This window comes from Nematolebias whitei, chromosome 6, assembly GCF_014905685.2.
Source record: "Nematolebias whitei isolate Nwh7 chromosome 6, NemWhi1, whole genome shotgun sequence".
NCBI lineage: Eukaryota > Metazoa > Chordata > Actinopteri > Cyprinodontiformes > Rivulidae > Nematolebias > Nematolebias whitei.
This window is the reverse complement of record NC_056503.1, coordinates 21,575,690-21,599,327: the sequence shown is the minus strand read 5'-3', so window position 1 is coordinate 21,599,327 and position 23,638 is coordinate 21,575,690. Positions and strand designations below refer to the sequence as shown.

Below are 23,638 nucleotides of genomic sequence, written 5' to 3'. Positions count from 1 at the left end.
ATGCAGCAAAGCACAATAAATGCAGCAAAGCACAATAAATGCAGCAAAGCACTATAAATGCAGCAAAGCACTATAAATGCTGCTGCCTATTTGAAGGTTTTTTTCGTGCTTTGAGGACTCAAAATCAGCTGATTTACGAGCTAAACCGTAAGATGGAAGTGATTTGAATCGCAGGCCACCTGCAGCTTTGGGACTCGCCAGCATGAAATGACCTTGGAGAGGCTCATAATCACAGAACAGTAGAATGCACCCTAATCTGGCCATTTCGGATCTTGAAAGTGTCAGTAAGACTCAAGGATGACAAGAAAAATAGTCTGCCTGAATAAATCAACAATTGTGGCTTATCTGAATCTGACTTCCCTTGTTGGCCTCGAAAACAGGCCGACTTATCACTTTCTCCTGGGAAATGTGTAAACAACAAAAAAGCTTAATCTATCGCAACCCCCCACCCCCACCCCGAACTTCTGTTGAGGCTTATCAGAACTGTGCTGGCTGACCATCATCTTATCAGAACAATGGATCTGTTAGTGCTTCATGGACCACCTTGTCGTCAAATGCACATGTAACGTGTTCATAAATGTGCTGCTGGCAGAGTTTTTTGATGTCTTAAATCACGTTCTGTTAGGACAAGGTGTGAAGAGATCTTTCTTGTAATGCCACTATCCTCTCCTCATGACTTTGTCCCTTTTTCTATATTAAAAAATGTATTCTGAAAAGGATAAGAGGCTGCACTCTTAAAGAGCAGCAGCTATGTGCGCTCGGCTCATCTTTCAGATGACTGCATGGACATATTCTCGTTGTATCTTGGTACAATGATGATGAAACATTCTGATTCTGAAACATGACAAACACAACAAGCACAATAAATGCAACAAACCCAACAAAGATGACTTCTGATGGTGAACTTTTATGGCTTTATGGTGCATTTTCTTTATTTAAGGTTGTAAAATGAGACATTTCAGTTTTACTGTGCTGACATGTCTCTGTCTGCATTGATCTAATGACGATCAACAACCTCATCTATGAGTTTTTATTACAGACCTGTTCATATTACATCCATGAGATTGTTGCACTGCCAGGACTGTGAGAGGAGACAGTTCCTCTCTCTTCACATTGCACAGATTATCTCGGTATATTGTTGTAACTGCCTAAGGACCAGATAAAGATGGTGTTTCTATGACGCTGTCTTTCTGTCTTTCTTATTCAGCTTTTATTCACACATGGAAAAGCAGATGTGTTATGGTATAGTCCTGGGGTGGGCAAACTTTCGGACTCGCGGGCCACACCGAGTTCTAAAATTGGAGCGAAGGGCTGGGCCAGGAACAGATGGATGGAGTGTTTGTGTGATGTTACACCCCAGCGCAATAACAGCCGCCGGGACGCTATTAATTATGGGCAATTCCACCTTCTGCACCACTCAAGCAGCCACTAATTCAGATTATATGTTAGAACTAGGGGTTGAACGACTACATAATTTTTAAACTCGACATTAACATAATAAAACTCGAGTAGAACTCGAGTACTTGATGACATCATAGGATCTAAAGATACAAAAATAAATAAATAAATAAAACTGCAAAAAAGGTCATTATTTACAAAAAAAAAAAGACCAACAAAACATTAGGAGCATATATTATGCTCCCACCATTTATCATACAGCAAATAAGTCACAGGAAAAACTAAACTTAGTTTTTATTATTAAGCTGCAAACGTGCAGAAACGTGCAGCACGTCAAAAACAAAACTTACAAACAGATATATATATATATATATATATATATATATATATATATTTGTTTATTTATTTATTTTTGTCCAAATTTTGGACAATTTCGGCGGGCCAATTAAAAAGCCCAATTGGCCGTATATGGCCCGCAGGCCGGGGTTTGCCCGTGCCTGGTATAGTCTCTGTACTAGGGCTGCAACTAACGATTATGTCAATAATCGGTTCATCGGCCGATTATTTTTTTCGATTAATCGATAATTCGAAGGAAAAAAAAAACACGTTTTAATTTCCACCCCTTTATTCCAAAATTTAACATTTGACTGACATAGCAATTTACACAAACAACAGGTTGCTATTTGACTATTCTGTTGGTAAAATATTGAATAAATAATATAAAAGTTAGTCAAATAGCTTACAAAAATAAATGTGCACAAAAATATATACGAATGTATGCTTTATACCTGCACAATATGTAGCTACTTTGTAAAATGTGTCCTTCAGGGAAGAGTGTAACCTGGATTAAAAGTGTGGATTATTGTAGTGAAGCCTTCATCTTCAACCATCGACAGAGGCCTTGTGTTAGTGACGATCATTTAAGGATCTTTCAGTGAAGACAGCTGCTGCTGTGGTGTCCATGATGTCTGTCCATCATGAAGGATGTTGTTGTTTGTTGTTGTTTTCTGGAATGAGACAGTAAATATGTATTATAGAATAGAATTCAACTTTATTGTCATTGCACATGTCACAGGTACAAAGCAACGAAATGCAGTTTGCATCTATCCAGAAGTGCTTAGCAAGAAAAATAAATTGGTAGATATATATAGTACAATATACAGTAAGTTGCTTTGAATATGCTATAGGTATAAATATATACAGGTTGTGAGTGTACAGACTATGAACAGGTTATAATATGAAGGGGTATAAACAGCTATATAAATATATATATATATATTATATACTATGAGTACTTATGAACAGGAGATAGTAGATTATGTGTACAGTTTGTACAGTAGTGGGCTAACGGATGAATGTGCAGGTGGTGGTGTTACATTATTCATTATAATTATTATAGCATAATTTACAGCAACTCAAGACATTCCTTGTTTCACTTAGTGTTAGGTTCAGGCAAAAGTAGCTCAAAGAGGAATTAAACACGCACACACACACACACATATAAAATACTTAATTACACACATTTGAGTAGATGTAATAAATTACTTTAATTCCTGTTTAAATGCAATTCATCCTGCCATACCTGCATTGTCTTCAGACTTTGCCAGCAAATTAAAAGTTGAAGCTTAATCATTAAATTATTATCTTTGTGTTAGATTTATTTATAAATCACATTTAAACACTGCGTGTACCAATTAAATTAAATAAAAACTAACACACGTTCTCTCACGTCATTAATCAGAAAACAAACAAACAAACAGCTTCATCTACCAGACAGACTGACGTTACATTTTCTCTCTTGAAACCGAACAAAGTGTTAAATTGTAGAGACTCACCTGCAACACGAGTTGGGAGTGAAACATGTATCTGCTGCAGCTCCTTCTTCCTCCTCGTGACTCCGACATGTTTACGTTTATCTCCGTGGTTCTGTAGTGAACTAGGCCTGATGTCAAAACCTTGACCTTAAGGACCATATGGGACAGAACTTGTCATTTCATTGATTTGCATCCAGAAATACAGGTTGACCCATCCTGAGACTTTCTTTCTTGAATTGATCAAGTAAAAGAAGACTACTTTCTATTATCATTACCATTTTACAAATGTTTGATAATCAAATTGTGTTAGTTCAAACAATGTTTAAATGTTGAAGTGAACTACTCATTTTTATTAACTGTGAAAAAGTAATAATGATTCTTAATCCTCATTCAAAGAAGAAATCAGGTTAATGATGCATTGTCTGATTTTCTGTCTTCAGTGAGCAAGTGTGTAAGTTGGTCAAAGTTCAAGTTTCGGTCAACTGCAAGTTTACTGAAAAAGAAATGTCATGTTTAACTTTTACAGCAAGATACTGGAGAAGTGACTCCACGAAGTCTGAATTCTTCATAACAATCTTCTGCCTGTTCTTAAACAATCTTAATCTTTTTCCTTGAATTTTCATAACACCTTACATCACAAAACACACCTCTGTTTTGGTCAATCGACCAATCAGAAAGTTCTCAAATGAACCGGAAGTGAGCTTTCTTTAAATGTTGGCACTTCCTAGTTCAACCAAGGTTCAGCAGTAAGTTGCAGTAAGTTGAGTCTGGCTCGAGTTGGAGTAGATGGAGAGTTCTGCAAGAGGTTCCACCTCGAGTTGGAGTCGGGTGGAGAGTTTTTGCAGCTCCAGTCGTTTGGGAGAACAGAAGTCCAGCCATGATTAAAAGCTCTTCCGAGTCTTTTGGAATTATGACATCTTCCACCTCTGAGTGGAACTTCTGAAGGACTCCACTCATGTGAGTCCACCGTGAGCTGAACTGTTGTTGACGAAGTCGCGTCACCACTCCGGACGGTTCTCTGCCATCCTACGGAGACGCTGGACCGGTAGCGTAACCGGAGCTCCGCTTTCACTGATTCATCGTCAGAGAGGTAATGAGTCGAGTTGACTACCGAGCGTACCGAGGAAAGCTGGGTCGAATGGAGGGTGTCGTTCTGTCCAACACTTTTCACTCACACACACACACACCATCTCCCTCCCTCTAAACTTCAATCTTTAAACTCTTCTGTCTGCTAAGAAATTAATCCAGATATTTTTAGAAATGTCCGAAGCAAAGTTTTTCAATCACCGCCGTGTGGTTAATAATCTGTTGTACTACTGGAAGTGAGAACAATCGCTGCATTGTTTACTTCCTGTAAACTGATTAATAAGCTGTCGTTATTTTCAATTTTTGCCAATTAATGTAAATGTGTGATGTGTTAAACTTGATTCTGTTAATAAATGACCCACTGTCGTTGGTGAGTCAAAGATAATTAACGTCTCACGTCCACATTTTATTAAATTCAGATGCACGTTATTATACAGTCCAGAAAAATGAAAGAATCCGTTCTAACAGTATGAATATATATCATGCGTATGTTCTACTACAGTTCTCTCGTGTCGTGTCGGCGATTTTCAAAGCAGCATGTTTCTCATTTTTTATCTTTGAAGTTCTCCCACACTTTAGAGGACTTGGGTCGAACAGTTTTCTCTGCGTTGGTCATTTGTAAAATTTACTTATGTCCCTTTGAAAACACCGCCTCGCTCTGTTCAACTCGCGCTGCGGAGTTTTTTTTTTTTTGTTCAAACTTTATTCAGTCAGTCAGCATTGTCAATGAACTGCTCGTGAACAAAACGAAACGAATCTGCAGTGCCGTGAAAGACGCATAATCGCGCGACACAACGAATCGATAATGAAATTCGTTGCCAACGCTTTTAATCATCGATTTTTATCGACTATCGATTCGTTGTTGCAGCCCTACTCTGTACCTGTGTAAACTTTCTCTTGTCTGGATCAAAACTTTATGTTTTTTCTTTTGTCTCCACAAGTCTATAACAGTGTTTCTGTTCAGGCGACAGGTCCATTCCTGCACCTGGGGGCCCTCGCTGCTGTCACAGCGCTGTCCTGGATTGTGGCCGGACAAGTCGCCAGAGCAGAAAAAACAAGTAGGTTTGTTTATGCAGCACAAATTTAAGTTATTTTTACACAATGATGCTGTCTGCCAGGCAGCGCACACACAGAAGACACAGAAATGTTATATTTAGTATGTCCAAAAATACAAATCGTTTAGTTTCATGTGGTTTTCATGCTCATTGCAAACCGAACTTAACAGAACCTAAATGCAGTGTTAGTGCAGGCGCTGAGCAGCATGACACCTTGTGTTTGCAGGGAGATTTCCCTGAAACTCATAAACATTATCATCCAAGCTAAAGTGAAGGCTGTCCTGGAAACATGGAGTAAATGTATTTTAGCCCAACATTTTAACAAATCATTAAATAATTAGAATAAATCTAAATGTTCGTTAAAGTCTCCAAACAATTTATTAGTGACATCGAAATGTCTTCCACAATAGAGAACTGTTGGGCATAACTTAGAAAACATAATGTATTACCCAGTCTTTGATCTATGTCAATATTAATTAAACAACAAAATCTCATGTTTTATAAAAGTTTCATCTAAACCAGGGGTGTCAAACTCTCTTACAAAAGTGGGCCAACATTAAAACCTTTTTCAAACTAAGGGCCAATTCCAGAAACTACATGAACTCAAATCAGATACCCAACATCTTTTTTTGGTCACAGGTTCCTCAACAAGAGTTTGACTGGTCTCCTCTGACGTTCTCTGTTGTGCTTTCAACATCATAATCAAAGATGACTGAAAAAATTCAAGAGATAGAAGTATTTTATGTTCAACATATCATCTTGGGGGCCAGATAAGATTCAACGAGGGCCACATTTGGCCCCTGGGCCTTGAGTTTGACACATATGATCTAAACTACACATTGTTTAACCAATTAAACCTAAACACAAGATATTTGAGATTCTACGACTCAAACAAGGTGTCCCAGAAAAGCAAAACATGGTCATTGTTTTCCAACTTTCCTAAAAATCTTTTGCAAACAGACTTAAAACTGTAGAGAATGTGTAAATATTCATTTACAAGAAGTCCTGTTTCTTCAGTTGTATGTGCCAACGAGAACTTACAGGAGGAAGTTTGTTAAATATTGAAACCAAGCAGCAATTTATCCTTTTTTGCTTATATTGAAAGTCATTTTTAGAAGTTTTAGATGTCTTATTTCTAACTATAACAACCTTTTGCTGATATGAATTTTAAAACACCAATAGTTATTTAAACAGGAGAAACTCTCCTGTTTGTAAAATGTTAGAGTTTATTTAAATGTTCACGTCTTCTAACTCTTCTGATCATTAGCGATGATGGCGTACCATTCCTGATGCACGACCCGGGCCAGCGGATCGAAAGAGTTTTATTTAAGCTCCCTTAAGTTTCATTGATAAAATGCAGGATTTCATCAACTTTTAAAAAGTTATTTTCTTTTCAATTAAAGATATTGGGGACTAGATGGAGATTGTCCATGGGCCACTTTTGACCCTCAGGTCATACACTGTCTACATATGCTCCAGTGTGTGTGTGTGTGTGGCACACTGGCAGCCACTCTCCCTCAGACCTGGACTGGACAGTCTTCCTGAGGACTGATGGAACTGTTCTGATCCGTGAGGCGCTGAACAGATTTAATAAATCAGACGAACGAGCTTTAAACGCTCTGAGAGGCAGAGTTTATCTTCAGATGTTTCAAGCTGTTCACTGCAGCTTCGTGTTTATTTTCACACAGGCAGGACTGTGGTTTCTGTTACGAGCTTAGAGGTGTCACAATGAAGTTGTTTTGGTCCCAGATATTGAATTGAGTCATTTGGGGCTGACTGGTTAGAGCAGTCATCCTCCAATGCAAGAGTTTGGGGGTTCGAATCCACCAGCAGTCACATGCCGAAGTGTCCCTGGGCAAGACACTGAACCCCTCATTGCCTCCATTGTGTGTCCCATTGGTGTGTGAACGTGATAAAGCTCTGATTATTCTAGTAGAGTGCTGTATGAATGGGTAAATGAGGGCACAGATTGTAGTGTAAAGCACTTTGAGTATCTTGATAAAATAGAAAGGTGATATATAAATACAATCCATTTAAGATTAAGGGTCAGTGGATGGGAAGGCTCAATCTGCATTTTCATTGTTGTTACAGATTTCAGACCATTGGCACAATAAATATATTAAACCTAATACCATCATGTGCTTGACATCTCTGTAGCTCTTAATTGTGATAAAGAAAATGTGTTCCTCAGGTTGTTGTTTTTAAAAAAATGTGCAGGTGTTGAACTTTTTCTAAGCAGCCATGTGTCAGTGTGTGTGTGATGTGCTGAACAGTAGTGAGGGATAAACTCGGCTGTTGTGTAATCCTTTGTGCCTTATCTCTGTCCTGAAGAAACTTGTCTCTTATCTTTTTCTACAGTTTGCTACCTAACAATGTTAGCTTTAAGAGGTGAAACGGTGTGTTTAGCCTAGTATTTAGATTTAGGCAGGGCAGCCGGCTTGGGACCCGAGAGTCCCAGGTTCGATCCCCAGTCACTGCACATCACGTGGCGTCTCTGGGCAGCACGTCTAATCCCCAAAATGTCCCCCGGGCGCTTTCAATAGCTGCCCACTGCACCACCTGGTGGTGGATGGGTTAAATGCAGAGACTAATTTCGCCATTGTATGGAAACATACAGTGCTGACATTGTGATGACATTATTATTATTATTATTAAAGTTAGAATAAATTACTCTTATAGACTGTAGCTCCGTCACTACTGCCTTGGGAAATACACAAATTAAACATTGGTGTAAGCAGGCACTGCTGTTCTGTATTCCTGTTTTAAAACTCTTCCACACCGCTGACATGTCGTTACATCATGTTTTACTGCAACCACATTACAGCACAGCTGACCTAAAACCATTGACTCAAGATCAACAACACATCGTGCTCTAATATCATTCAGCGAGAGATGTCTGGATTAGGTTCAAAAGTTGAGATCGGCTCAGGAGAGCCAAAGTTAAAGCTTGTAATTATAACTCAAAAGTGTCCTAACTGTTGGCTGTGACTGTTAATGATGGGAATTAATTTTTGTCCCCCACATGGAGCCCAGAGGAGTTGGAAGTCCCCTCTGTCTGTCTGTACATTTTGAGTATAATAACTTGGAAAAATAAGTGAGGTGCCAACTTCCATTTTGGTTTGTGGCTACATGTATGTGTAAAAGACGTCACTTAGCGAAAATAGAGTTGCTACGTCAAAATCCAAGATGGCTGCCACTATATATACAGTGAGGAAAATAAGTATTTGAACATCCAGCGACTTTGCAAGTTCTCCCACTTAGAAATCATGGAAGGGTCTGAAATTTTCATCTTGGGTGCATGTCCACTGTGAGAGACATAATCTAAAAAAAAAATTAAAAAATCCAGAAATCGCAATGTATGATTTTTTTTTTTTATTATTTATTTGTGTGTTACTGCTGCATATAAGTATTTGAACAGCTGCCAATCAGCAATAATTCTGGCCCTCAAAGACCTGTTAGTCCGCCTCTAAAAAGTTCACCTCCACTCCACTTATTATTCTAAATTAGAAGCACCTGTTTGAGGTTGTTAGCTGCATAAAGACACCTGTCCACCCAACACAATCAGTAAGACTCCAACTACTAACATGGCTCAGACCAAAGAGCTGTCCAAAGACACCAGAGACAAAATTGTAGACCTCCACAAGGCTGGAAAGGACTAGGAGGCAATTGCCAAGCAGCTTGGTGAAAAAAGATCAACTATTGGAGCAATTATTAGAAAATGAAAGAAGCTAAACATGACTGTCCATCTCCCTCGGACTGGGGCTCCATGCAAGATCTCACCTCGTGGCGTATCAATGATCCTAAGAAAGGTGAGGAATCAGCCCAGAACTACACGGGAGGAGCTGGTCAATGACCTGAAGAGAGCTGGCACCACTGTTTCCAAGGTTACTATGAGTAATACACTAAGACGTCATAGTTTAAAATCATGCTTGGCACGGAAGGTTCCCCTGCTTAAATCAGCACACGTCCAGGCCCGTCTTAAGTTTGCCCATGACCATTTGGATGATCCAGAGGAATCATGGGAGAAAGTTGTGTGGTCAGATAATAGAAATAGAAACAAAATATAAATACAAAATAGAACTTTTTGGTCTTAATTCCACTCGCTGTGTTTGGAGGACCAAGAAAGATGAGTACCATCCCAAAAACACCATCCCTACTGTGAAGCATGGGGGTGGAAGCATCATGCTTTGGGGGTGTTTTTCTGCACATGGGACAGGACGACTGCACTGTATTAAGAAGAGGATGACCGGGGCCATGTATTGTGAGATTTTGGAGAACAACCTCCTTCCCTCAGTTAGAGCATTGAAGATGGGTCGTGGCTGGGTCTTCCAAAATGACAATGACCTGAAGCACACAGCCACAATAACCAAGGAGTGGCTCTGTAAGAAGCATATCAAGGTTCTGGAGTGGCCTAGCCAGTCTCCAGACCTAAACCCTATAGAAAATAAAGAGAACCCAGTTAACTAAATGGGACAATATTATTATACTTGATCATTTATTTATTGAGGAAAATGATCCAATATTACATATTTGTGAGTTTTTAAACTATGTGAACCTCTAGAATTAGCAGTTAGTTTGAAGGTGAAATTAGAGTCAGGTGTTTTCAATCAATGTGGTGGTGATCAGGTGTGAGTGGACACCCTGTTTGATTTAAAGAACAGGATCTATCAAAGTCTGCTCTTTACAACATATTTGTGGAAGTGGATCCTGGCAGGAACAAAGCAGATTTCTGAGGAGCTCAGAAAAAGAGTTGTTGACACTCATCAGGCTGGAAAATGTTACAAAACATCTCTAAAGTGTTTGGACTCCTCCAATCCACAGTCAGATTGTGTACAAATGAAGGAGATTCAAGACCATTGTTACCCTCCTCAGGAGTGGTCAACCAACAAAGACCAAGGTGTGTAATGGTGGCCGAGGTCACAAAGGACCTCCAAGGTAACTTCTAACAACTGAAGGCCTCTCTCACATTGACTAATGTTAATGTTCATGAGTCCACCATCAGAACTCTGAACAACAATGGTGTCATGGCAGGGTTGAAGGAGGAAGCCATTGGTCTCCAAAGAGAACATTGCTTCTGGTCTGCAGTTTGATAAAGATCACGTGGACAAGCCAGAAAACTGTTGGAAGAATGTTTGTGGACGGATGAGACAAAATAGAACTTTTTTGTTTAAATGAAAAGTGTTGTGTTTGGAGAAATAAACTCTGTATTCTGCATAAGAACCTTATCCTATCTGTGAAACACAGTGGTGGTAGTGTTGTGGTTTGGGCCCATTTTGCTGCCTCTGGACCAGGACGGCTTGATCATTGATGGAGTAATGAATTCTGAATTATATCAGAGATTTATAGAGGAAAATGTCAGAACATCTGTCTATGAACTGAATCTCGAGAAGGTGGGTCATGCAGCAAGACAATGACCATAAGCACACAAGTCGTTCTACCAAAGAATGGTTCAAGAAGAATAAAGTTCATGTTTTGGAGTGGCCAATTCAAAGTCCTGACCTTAATCCAATCCAGATGTTGTGGAAGGACCTGAAGCAGCAGTTAATGTGAGGAAACCACCAACATCCAGAGTTGAAGCTGTTCTGTGCAGAGGACTGGGCTAAAATTCCTCCAAGCTGGTGAGCAGGACTGATGAACAGTTACTGGAAATGTTTAGTTACAGTTGTTGCTGCACAAGAGGGGTCACACCAGATGATGAAAGCAAAGGTTCACATCCTTTTACTACTCATAAATATGTAATATTGGTCATTTTCCTCAATAAATAAATGACCAAGTATAATATTGTTCTCTCATTGTTTAACTTGTTTCTCTTTATCTATTTTTAGAATGTGTGAAAAGCTGAAGTTTGGGGTCATAATTGTGCAGAACTATAAATTGTAAAGGGTTCACAAACTTTAGAGCACCACTGTAAACCACTGACCTTGATCATACAGGATCCATCACTCTGCACCGCCTCAAAGAAGAAAAAAAACTCCCTCTGTTCTTTTCCACAGTGTAACTCATACCCACTTGAATTCCTTGCACCAAAAACATTAAGGTTTACTTTCATGCTCTGTTCAATTCCTGTCAAGAAAAACACATCTCCACAACTACAAACACTAATTATTCAAATCTCTCAGAGACATCGGCGCACCGCTTGTTTATTACTAGGTGATAATTCCAGTCACAGATGAGGCACACATTTACTCACAGAAGACTCTCACTGCTTTGATTTCAGAAAAATATTTAAAAAATAAGAAACTAATATTTTTGAGTAGCAGAAATGGTGAAAATATTGTTACATCCTTGCATCTTCTTTTCCTTTTTAAATGAATACCAGCTAATCTGAACAAATGTCTTGCACCGACTGGTAAAAAGTGTTGTTTTGTGTTCTGCCAGTGTTCCAGGTGGTGGTTGTTCTGCTCTATCTCAGCGTGTTATTAGGACTTTACGTGGTGCCGCTCTACCTCACCTCCCCCTGCATCATGGACCCCAGCACCCTGAAACCACGACCAGAGGTCTTCGGCCACCAGGGAGCCCCCATGGTGAGTCCACGCATGTTTATCTCCTTAAATGTTCAGCTGTTTTACACCGTCACACACTTTGAGTTCTCCGAGCGAAGCATCTCTGTGGTTTTAAGAGACGGTTGAAAAAGTTGGCACAGGAAGTCCAGAGAGCTCCTGCTGCCCCAGGAATGAGAGGAATGGTCTAAAACAGGGTTATTCAACGAAACTGCTCAGGGGGACTCAGTTTCTGAAAACCAGCAGCTCAGGGGCCGGACATCCAGCAGTTAGTCATTATGTAAATAAACCAAGTATTACAATGATCTGTTACCTTTTTAAATATGTTTATTTTGCTGCATTGCATCATAAATGCAATAAACAAAACCCAAACCCAGAACCTGTATTTTTTGTTTTATAAGTTTCAGTTTTTTGCATAATTTACACACCCTGCGACTTATACGCCGAAGCAATGTATTTATGGATTTTTTCCCCATATTTATAAACCAATTTTTGGCTGAGATATGACCGTTTTCATTCATTCTGACTGAAAATATTGAACACTACCATTTTCAGCCACTAGATGGCATTCGAGTAGTATGGCATGCCATCATGTCATGCAATAGTTAAAAGTGGCTATTAATGACACAATCGGCTTGCCATAGTCAGCCACTTTCATCCAGCTCGCTTGGAGCAAGTCAATCAGCTTCATTTCGCTGCGTCGCCCCAGAGAAATTCAGCTAATTTGACCATTGAAGTGCATTTATTAAGTAAAAGTTAAACATTACTATAATGTTGAGCAAACAAATAATTGTTTTTAAGCTGGTTAAATTTCGAAGAAATGCACAGCAACTCTGTGCGTTCCTACTTCCGCATATCGGCTTTTGAAATGCAGCTGATTTGACCGTCAAAGTGCATTTATTAAGTAAAAGGTAGATTGAGACACACCTTTACTATAATTTTGAGCAAACAAATAATTGTTTTAAGTGTTAATCTAGTTAAATTCTTGTTAAAGTCCTCCCATGCACGCTCCCACAGCTGCCATTTGGCAGCCAATCGATTTTTGGCACAACACCGGCCCACATTTCTGGGTTGTCTGCAGTGGCGCATAATAGATGCGATGTATACGGCGAAGCGACATATTTATGTTTTTTTCCACTTTATTAGACATATTTGGACTGATGCGACTTGTAGGGCGGAAAGTATGGTATATATTTTATTTTCATGGACTCGTTGCTGAACCGGACTGAAGTCACTCATGAGCTGGAAGTGGCCCATGGGCTGCCAGTTGAATAGCCTTGGTCTAAAACATGAGATATATTTAAATGTATGTTTTTAACCATCAGGAATTAAAACTTTTAATTTAGTGACTTAAGAACCATTTTATTATCGTAGAGATATTTTAAAATTTTTCTTTATAAATATAATTTTATGTTTACTGAAACACATTTTAGATGCGCCTGTTGAAGTATTATGGTTCAGTGCATGTCCATCAAGGTCACAACTCGAGGTCAAAGTTAAAACAAGGTCTTTGCTTGTTCCGTACATTGCTAACGGTGTATAATGTGCTGTAGGCTGTACGCTTGCTACTTTATTTAATAAACTGTGGATCAGTTTGATTGCTGGACAATGATTTATGTTTTTTCCACACATCCTGATGAGTTATTCAACCCACTGGAAGGAAAACGAAAGCAGTTCAGTTAGGACCACACCCAGTTTTCTGTGGTATTTCTGCAGCAGCATCGATCTTTCAGTGGAAACTAAAATTAGGAGTGTCTCTGAATGGCTGTGAGGGATAAAACAAACCCTGGCGGTACTCAGTTTCCCAGAATCACTCTGTATTGATCATTGCAGCATTCCTTTGCCATGTTTCCCCATCAGCAGCTCGACTCTCAGGGTCTCAGAGGAAGATGTTATTCTAGTAAGTGATGCTTTTTATTGATCCGAGCCTTGAACCAAGTTAAAGAGCAATCCACAGCACTGACCTTCCTCATCCACACATTCCTGTGGCCTGTTTCACGTGCTTAATAAAATATTAACGTGTTCTAACTCTGAAAACAAGCCGCCCTTTTTAAAATGAGTCATTGTTTAACTTTAAACTGTGTGTGTGTGTGTCTGTGTGTGTGCAGCTCGCTCCAGAGAACACGCTGTGGTCTTTTCAGCGAGCGTTGCAGATGAACGTCACCGGACTTCAGGCTGACGTTACTCTCAGGTACACAATCCAACGATCAATACGGCGACGCATCGAAGCCAAACAAAGATAACATTTCTTTAATCTCTATAGATTTTGCCTCTTCCTGTTTTAGCTCATCGATAACGAGAATCATTTCATGTGAAACACAGCGTGAGTGCTTACTGCTGAATGATTTCAGCTAAAAGCTGCTGAAGAAGCTGAAACCAGCTGAAAAGGATTAATCTCTAAACTGTTGATGTGAGCTGAACTTGAACAGTTGACATTTGCTGAAATTTGTAGAAAAAGCTGAATAGAGCAGAAATAAGAATAAGCTTAAATAGGCAGATAGAAGTTGAAAGAAGAAAAAATAAATATATTAGAATAAAGCAAAAAAGGCTAAATTAATTTATTTTATATTTTAAAAGCCGATAATATCTCCCAAAAGCTGAAATTAGCAGAAGCTAAAAGGAAAACAAAAAAGCTGAAATTAAAAGAAAGAAGCTTAACAGAGCACAAACAGCTTAAATCAGATGAAAGTAGCTAAAAAAAGTAGAAAAAGCTGAAATTAGCATAAAGTAGCTGAAAGAAGCTGAACCAGAACAAAGGCTGAAATGAGCAGTAAAGGTTTTAAATGGCAGTAAGTATCTGAAGCTGCATTTGTTTTCAATGAGAAAAACATGGCTGAAAAAGCTAAATGTTTGAAAAAGTAGGAACTGCACAAATGCCTAAAGTCACAGCAGGAACGTCCTGAATGAGCTGAATGTTTTGATTCATAAATTGGTGAAACGGAACAAAAACTGAGGGACAAGTTTTGTATTGAACGTTTTTTTTTTTTTTTTTTACAAGTTCAATAGGGACAAGTTACGTCACGAAAAATTTACGGAAGAAAACCGGATGTGAATGACGAGAATGATTCATAAACATTCAGATTTTAAAATTGTTATTTAGAGGCCGGCGTACGATGAGCTGATTTAAAACCCACAGTCAAATAATTTAGTGTTGATGTTTTTATTTGAAGACCAGCATGTTTTTTCTGCTTCATTCCTTTATGCTGATACACTGTAATGAATAAAGGTGTTTTTCAACAAAGATAACATCCAAACCTGCTTTTTAATGAAGCGTCGAGCACTAACTGAGAGAACCAGCTGTCAGGAGACAGTTTATGGTCTCAGCAGGTAAACAGGAGGTGCTGAGCTCAGAGAAGCCTGTGGAAACCGTAGAGACCAGGATGAAGATGAATCCTGGCTGTAAATGGTCACTCGTGCACGTGCAGATTATGATCCGTGGTGCAAAGGTTGGAAAGGTTCCTGGTGATCTGCAGCAGTGATCTATGGAAAGCCAAAAGGGTCACAATTGTTTGTTCTTCTGAACACCTCCAGGTGTCTTATAAAGACAGTTTTAGAGTTTATTACAGCTCTTGTTTGACATGTGGCCTGCAGGACAGTTTATTTATGTTCTGACAAGTCCTTCCTTGCTCTTTATAACCTTTGTGTGTCAACACCCCCCCCCCCCCAAATGCCAGTGATGTTCGGTCGTTTGGCTGTTTTTTTCTCCAGCTGCTAACCCTCTTCTTGTTTGTTTGTAGTTTTCTGGTGTGTGTTCATGCTCACACTAAAGCAGGTATTCAAATAAGGAGCTGTTTTTAGCACTGGTTATGTGGATATCAAATATTCATTTACAGGAAGTCCAGTTTCTTCAGTTTTACATTTTAAACTGAACTTACAGGAGGTTCGTTATTAAAATCAAGCAGCAATTGGTCATTTTCTGCTTGTATTTAATGTTTTAATGTAGTTTTCTTCAGCTAAAGATAAATTACCATATTTTTTATTCAAAAACAAATAGTTAATAAAGAGGATAAACTCTGCTTCTCGTAAAGTTGATTTAAATGTTCTGGTCTCCTAACTCTTCTGATCATTAGTGTTGATGGCGTACCGTTCCTGATGCACGACCTGGACCTGCGGAGGACCACAGATGTGGCCAAAGTGTTTCCAGACAGACGGACGGACGAAGCCTCGTTCTTCAACTGGACCGACTTGCAGCAGCTCAACGCAGGACAGTGGTTCCTTAAGGTCCGTCTCCAAAACCAGCTCAATTAAAAGTTTATTCCACAGGTTTGACTGAGTGTGGGGGAATGTGTGTCAGAGCCCACAGGGTCCTCACTAACCTGACCGTTTGACCTTAACGAGTCACTGTAAGGTTAGGGTTAGCAAACAGAAGGCTCTCATTTGAGTTCCTGCATTTCAGATGCATAATGAAAGGAAGATATAAGATGTATGTTTATTAACCAGTCACCAAATATTAACATGCAAAACAAATAGCCTAAAAAAATCAACTCTAAAGAAAGGCTATTGTACAGATATACAAAAATATTTTTAGAGCAAAATTATTTGGACAAATATAGAACAAGGCTAATTTAATTGAACGTGCTGCTCGCTTCGGCTTTTGTAGATGCTGCTACTTTCTTCACCGCAGATGAGAGCAGGTGTGGAGACGCACGCAGCCGGTGATCAGCTGATTGATCCATCCATCCATTATCTTTACTCGCTTCTTCCTTTTTGGGTAGCGGGGGTCACTGGTGCACATGTCCAGCTGTTACTGTATGAAAGGTGGGGGACAACCTGGACAGGTCGCAAGTCCATTTCAACCAGCGAGTCAGTGGGTGCGTGCGGCCGGCGACGGGTGTCCATCTGAGCTTAACATGACTTTTTTAAAACCTCTTTAAACGGGCCGGTCAGACCGACCTGCGTCCTCCTCAACAAGTAGATGAACACAATTTTATATTGTGCATTATTTAGTTTTCTTTGGGATGTATGATTCATAAAACCGCATCAAGCCCGAGACTGGCCCGGCCCGACCCAGATTAGGGTCGGTCCAGGCCAGGTTTTGGGTTTGTTAGAAATGACCGCTTTAATACAGGCTCCACCTGCAATATGAAGAGAGACCATCAATAAAACAGACGAAAGAAAACTGATAAATGTGGCACCAACTTACACCATCCCCGGTACGTTTAAAACCCAGAAGAAAGTTCTTTAACATCCACAAGTCTACCAATAAACAGAACTCCCAGAAAATACAGAATGAACCACTGGAAAGGTTTGGAACAACCATAGAGCACCGAACCAGCACAAAACCTGGGAAAACCGACTAAAGGAAGTAGACTACAGAGAGAAGAATGAGCTCTGACTTGAGCAAGAACTGGCATCAGAAAGACCAAACCAACTTGATGGGGGTTGCCAGAAATCCAGCCTATGAATGTGGTCACCAAACCCAGAACCTGGACCTTCGCGTTCAGTCCATTGCATGCGACATCTGCAGATCTCAGTCAGGTCAACCACAGAACAAAGACATGGCTGTCCCTCCGGTGTGACAAGATTCGATGATGATGACAAGTTTTCACCGGCTGTGCTCACAGAACATGCACGCTCTAAAAGCAGCCTGTCTTCTTCTCTTTAATTTTAATCTCCTACAACATGTTCTGCTCTGTAAAATAAAGTCACTTTAGATTTAGGAAAAAATCTAATTAAACGTCTTTCAAAACTTATGTTTAAAGTAGTCGATGTTCTGCTAGATGTTTGGAGTTTTAAGGGAAGAACAAATGTTGAGTAAATCCATTAAAACCTTCGTACATTTTTATTTTATGCAGGTGTTCAAATGTTCTGCAGAACCCCTGGATTTATTCATTTAACTGAACTAAGAGCATCGTTGTTGTTTCGCACTGATTTAAATAACGTTCCGGTGTGTGCGCTTGTTTCAGGAGGACCCATTCTGGACGGTGAGCTCTCTGTCCCAGCAGGAGAAGAACCTGACTGCCAGGCAGCGTGTGTGCAGCCTGCAGCAGCTCCTGAAGCTGGCCTCCTACCACAACATCTCAGTGGTCTTCAGGGTGAAGAGACCTCCTCCGCTGCACCCCTGCCACCACAGCTGGATCAACGACACACTGCAGGCTGTGCAGCAATCTGGAGTTCCTCACCACCTGGTAGGAAATGGTCTGGTTCTGTCCTCCAAACCCCAAACTTTTACTGCAACGTTACCTTTAAGATGGTTCAGTGTGTTCAGCCTGTGTGCAGACTTCGAGCCTGTATGTCCTCTGCTCCTTCCAGGTAATGTGGACTCCTGACGAGCAGAGAGCTCAGGTCAGGCAGACCTCACCTGGTCTCACCCAGACCTCGCTGGTCAAACAGGATCCACGGGATCTGCAGAAATCCGGCATCAGTAGGCTGATGCTCAGATACAACCAAGTCAGCCCAAGTGAAATCCTGTAGGGTCACAACCCTGACACCTCATCAGATCCATCATCGATGGCTGAATGAATAATCAATCACTGTTTTCAGGAGATTCTCCAGAAACAACATCAGCCTTACCGTGTACACGGTCAACGAGCCGTGGCTGTTCTCGGTCCTGTGGTGCAGCGGGGTGTCTTCGGTCTCCTCAGAGGCCCCACACATCCTCAGAAAGTTGCTTTATCCAGTCTGGCTCATGGTAAGAACTTCACAAGAACTGCTAAACTTTGTGAGCCTAACCTAGACCTTCAAAACCTACAAGCATATTTCTGAAATCCAAAACATCTTTTTTTGTATTTGACCCTAATTTATCCCCCACTGCCGAGCGAGGAGGGGACAATGGAAACACTCTCCCTAGCTCTGTTTGTTTCTTTGTGCATGTTGTGAGCATGACGACTTGAAAAACACGCAGTACGCTGATGTTCCTGGTTGCTAAAAGATCTAACGGTAAATCTTTTAGTTCCTTTCAGCTGCTCCTTTCTGCAGGGTCACCACAGGAGGCCAGCAGGCATGAAGGAGTTGTTAGTTCATTTACTCCTGAGGTTGTTCCTGACACAACCTGGGCTTGAACCTGCAGCTTCAGGTCAGGACTGAAGCACTGACCACTGAGCTACTGGATCAGCAGCTTTTTTTAACCCCTGAAGTGACAGTGTTCCTCAGGGGAAAAATCCACCTCCTCATTTAACCACTTAAAAATACAATTTAATATTTTTCTCCACAATAAACTAGTCAGTCTTTTAGAGCTATTTCAGTCTGAAATGGAAAAAAATATGTTTTTAAATTATTTTATTTTAGCCCAAACGTCTTTTAGTTAAAAAAACAACAACTCCATTTTAGTTTTTTACTACTTTTTTTTAAAAGTGACATAGCAGTTTTGGGAGGAACAAACAAAACAAAAATTCCCCCATTAGTATACCCAAAATTATGTTTTTAAAATGTATTACTTTTTATTTATTTATTACATTTTTTTATTTTATTTATTCCAGTCCTGGGTGTTGTGAAGACCCTTCAGATCCAGTAGCTGAAAATGAGGCCTTCTGTTCTGTCAAACTTACTCGTGTCTGTCGGTGGTCAGAGTTTTTTTCTAATCATTTGTTCTTTCTTTTTATTTATTTAGTTTTTAATTCTACCCATGGTAGAAAAGCAAGTTTCTAAAATAGTTCTTGCTTTTACTGACCCATATACACAAGTGACCTGCAGGAGCATGGTGCACCTAATGACATCCTGCTTTGGGGTAAACTAACCGAAGTCTGCCATGGAACATTCAGTTCTGCAGCCTGCATGCATGTGAAACACCTTTTTATTACTGCCAGTAATTATGTATTTGTGGGGGGGAGTAGAACTCTGTCTTGATGGAGTTTTGCTGAGACTTTCAAATATAAAAGCAGAGCACCACACAGAGTGATGGTATAAAAATCGAAAGATTAGTACCCTAATTTCTGGACTATTGCGTGCACCTGAATATAAGCCGCGCCCACTCAATAAAAAAAAAAAAGTGTACATATATAGGCCGCACTTGTCTATAAGCTGCGGGTGTCTACTTTGTAACATGAGAGATTTTTTTTTGTAAAATTAAATATGTACCGTAAATGTTTAATTTTCAGAACGGTATCTGTAACATGGCTGGTTAAAAAATAAAATACAGTAGCTCTGTTTGGTAATTTCATTGGTCATATTTGTTTTAAAAACTATATTTATACAGGCAGTCTCAACGAGCCACGAGGACCCAGCCCCCAAGAGAGACATGGGCAGCTATGTGAGCGCCTCGGTGTGACGAAGCTAAATGTTTTGGCGGCATGAAGCTCTTAAGCCCGTCCCAAAAAATAAAATAAAAAAAATCTATAAATTAGCCACAGCATTGTTTAAGCCGCAGTGTTCAAAACCTGTCAAAAAAGTAGCGTCTTATAGTCTGGAAATTACGGTAACAAATGTAAAAAGATAAACATTACTGAGAGGAGTACATTATTTTATGATGTGATAAATATGGGATAAAAAGTTATATTTAGTGTATTTTAATGTGGATGATTGTTCCCCTCAGGAACATGAGTGTTTGAACAAACTCTAACAAAAAATTAAAATTGGATGGAATTTTAGGCTTTGTTTAAAAAATAAAAAAAGTTTATTAAATTAAACAAAAAGAATTAATAAATAAAAACGGACAAAAGTAACATGTGGCTGATTTTTTTTTTTTCCCCATGAGGTCAAAATACTCCAAAGTGACAGATTTGAACTCACGGTGCAGATCAAGGTAACGCACAGTGCTGCACATGTCGCGGCAATCTCAACTCTGTCGTACAACTGGAAGTCAAAGTTGTGCAAGTTGTCAGTCAAAGGTCTCCTATGATGGGACAGATGGGGAGACTGGGCCGGTGTCGTATATTTATAAATTCAGAGGAAACTGAGAAGAACAGAGAATAACTCTGGGCTGGGCGTCGCCCTCAGTGAAGTGAACACACTCCGCGATGTCCGGTAAACATTAGATTAACACGCGTCGTTCCATATGTGGCACATGCTGGGAGACTGAGTCGGCATGAGGACTTATTCAATGTTGAATTCATATTTTCTAATTCTTCATCTCAAAAATCTTCAAAATGAAACAGTTTGTTGAAATGTGGCAATTTATTAACGCACTACTTTTCTTTACATGAGTGCTGCTTAGAAAACTCGATTTTTATTCATCTATCATGATTTTTAGGGGAATTCAGGCCTTGTATTAAAAAAAACCATACTCAAGCTTCACAATGACATCCAACATTATATGAAGGGATTGCCTGGCTCTATGATAGCAGACAGAAAAAAATATATATATTTGTTTAAAGGAAAATGTGAGTGTTATAAGACAATGGGTTATTTCTGCAGATGTGCCTGTTAGAAAACAAAGATTTAAAGTATACAAAAACAAGTAGGTGCTATTTAAGTTAATGGGATCATTAGATGGTGTCTTTATTTAAATACAAATCTCAATTTATTTAAATACAAATCTCAATCTCAAAGGTTGAATGAATGAAAATTACAGCTAAAATCAATATTTCCACTTGCTTTTCACTGCAGCCTGAGCTCATCCTGACTCATTTTGACAGCACAGGACACGTGTAGAGATAAAAACTACCTAAATAAATAAAAATATATCTGAGCATTTCAAAGTAAAGCCCAGATATCAACTTGTAACAAGAGGTACACCAATGTCCCTGTCACTGAGGGATTTGAATTACTTGAAAAATAAGTGAGGTACAGACTTCCATTGTAGTGTGTGGTTGCATCTAGACGTAAGAAAAGTTCCTTTTAAAAATGAGGTTGCCAGGTCAAAATCCAAGATGGCCACCACCATATACATTTATAAACCAGCCACCACAATCAAGAGGAAACTGGGCTTTCTGGTTTTTATATTGCTTAAAAGTATAGTTTCCTCAAATGATTGGGTGACCAAACATTAATTTATAGGGGCCAAGGCCACCAATGGCCACCCCCTGGCTCCTCCATTGCACCTGGTGGTTGATAAAATTGCTTCCTCCTCTCTTACAAGCAACAAAAATCAAAATTAAACCTCCCTGTGTTCTTCTCCACAGGGTAACCTACTTGCATATCTCGCACCACAAACATTAAAGTTTATTACATCCCTGTTTAATTCCAGTCCAGAAAAACAAACACTCCCCTCCAAAACTACAAACGTTCAATATTCAGATTTTTGGACGGATCTGATGATGTTGGTGTTCGTCTCATCTGGTGGTGATCATGTTATTTCAGAGGCCCAATGAATACTGTCTGATGTGGGTGTCTGCAGACGTCGTCTCCTTCGCTGCAGTCATAGGAATATTCATATTACAGAAGTAAGTGTGAAACACTTCTACTCTCCAGGAACGTGCACACTTCTACTAAATATAATCCAGCATGTCAGATGTGTTGTCAGTGAACGCCTCAGGCTGGACCTTATCAGTGAAACTTATTGTTTGTTTGGTTTTTTAGTTTAAAAAGAGTGAAAATGTTTGAACATTTGGTTTAAATGTATTTCTGCAGTTTTCTCTCTTTGTCACAAACCAGGAGATTCTCTTTGTGTTTCTCTCTTGAAGACTGGTTTTGTTTGTTTTGGCGATGACTCCAGAGACGGACGGCCCGTCCTCCTGTCCTCTTGACGTCTCTGGGATGGACGGCTTCTTTTTATTTATTTATTGTCCGTGTAACTGTCTGGTACACGTGTGTTTAGCTCGGCTTTGCTTTTCTTCTGAACTGACTTCTCTTTTCTCCCACCTTCTTTTGTCCCTTTTTGTCTCCGTCCTCTGCCTGACGTGCATGCTCCTGTCCTCTGCTGCATTCTGGCCTCTTCTGTCAGCTATCACATGATCAGGTAACCAGGTCACCTCTCCTGACCCCCAGCTCTACTCTCATTTCACCCTCTTCCTGTTCCTCTCCACCCGTCACCTTTTTCTCTTTGATTTTTCTCTCGTTGTGTTTCTGCTCAGTTCTGTGATCCAGTTCCTTCAGATTTCTCTCTCCCACCATCATTTGTTCTCATCTCTTCTGACTTTCCAAATCTGAGTTCTCGTTCCTCTAGAAACACAAACACACCGTGTGAAAGTTGTAATTTATAACATTTCCTCATCAACAATCAAAACAATTTCTGGACCCGTCCTTTTCATTTCGAGCTGCGTCCATGATTAGTCTAACTCTGTTAATGGATGCTCTTGACCTAATTAAATTTAAAAAGTCTGACTGATCCGACCTGTGCAGCTGAATGTTCAGTCCTGCTGATTAATTCAGAGTGTGTAACATTATGGGAACAAATTTATATAACCTAGTAATACTTGTGTATTGGAGGTCTTTGTGTTTGAACTGTCCTTCCCTCTGAGAGGCAGCAGCTCTGACTCAAATGTTTTAATTAGACCTTCAAGAATGGATCACCCTGCAACAAAACAGCATCCTTTACAAAAGCTTCCATGTTGTTTCTCTCAATACTTGTACCAGGATTAATCAGAATCAGAATAAACTGTATCGTCATTGCACCAAGATACAACGAGAATATGTACGTACAGTCGTCCGAAAGATGGACGGAGTGCACGAAGCTGCAACTATAAAAAGCGCGGCCCTCATTATTCTTATTCAGAATAATATTTTGCGTAGATGCTTAGAGAATTTACAGACTGTCTGTAAATTAAGAATGAAGATATGAGTATATCGTCATCCCTTGTTTATCACAGGGGATCTGTACCCTGAAGCCCCGCAATAAGTGAAAAACCACGAAGTAGGAATAGTAGGAAGTAGTAGTTTGTTTTTATTATATATCTATTTTTTCATATATATATATATATATTATATATTTGTTATATATATATATTATATATTTGTTATATATATATAT

The 23,638-nt window shown here is 39.6% G+C and overlaps 1 protein-coding gene across 1 annotated transcript in view; it reads left to right on the top strand.

The window, feature by feature from the left end:
- The window catches only part of gdpd5b (glycerophosphodiester phosphodiesterase domain containing 5b), a 141,784-nt gene that overhangs the window by 22,092 nt on the left and 96,054 nt on the right, over nt 1-23,638 (top strand). Inside the window, exons 6-14 of the mRNA XM_037677763.1 lie at nt 5,263-5,356; nt 11,732-11,877; nt 13,962-14,044; nt 15,924-16,074; nt 17,760-17,981; nt 18,106-18,263; nt 18,337-18,484; nt 22,030-22,112; nt 22,613-22,627. Coding sequence (XP_037533691.1) covers nt 5,263-5,356; nt 11,732-11,877; nt 13,962-14,044; nt 15,924-16,074; nt 17,760-17,981; nt 18,106-18,263; nt 18,337-18,484; nt 22,030-22,112; nt 22,613-22,627 — 1,100 coding nt within the window. The remainder of the gene's footprint in view (nt 1-5,262; nt 5,357-11,731; nt 11,878-13,961; nt 14,045-15,923; nt 16,075-17,759; nt 17,982-18,105; nt 18,264-18,336; nt 18,485-22,029; nt 22,113-22,612; nt 22,628-23,638) is intronic.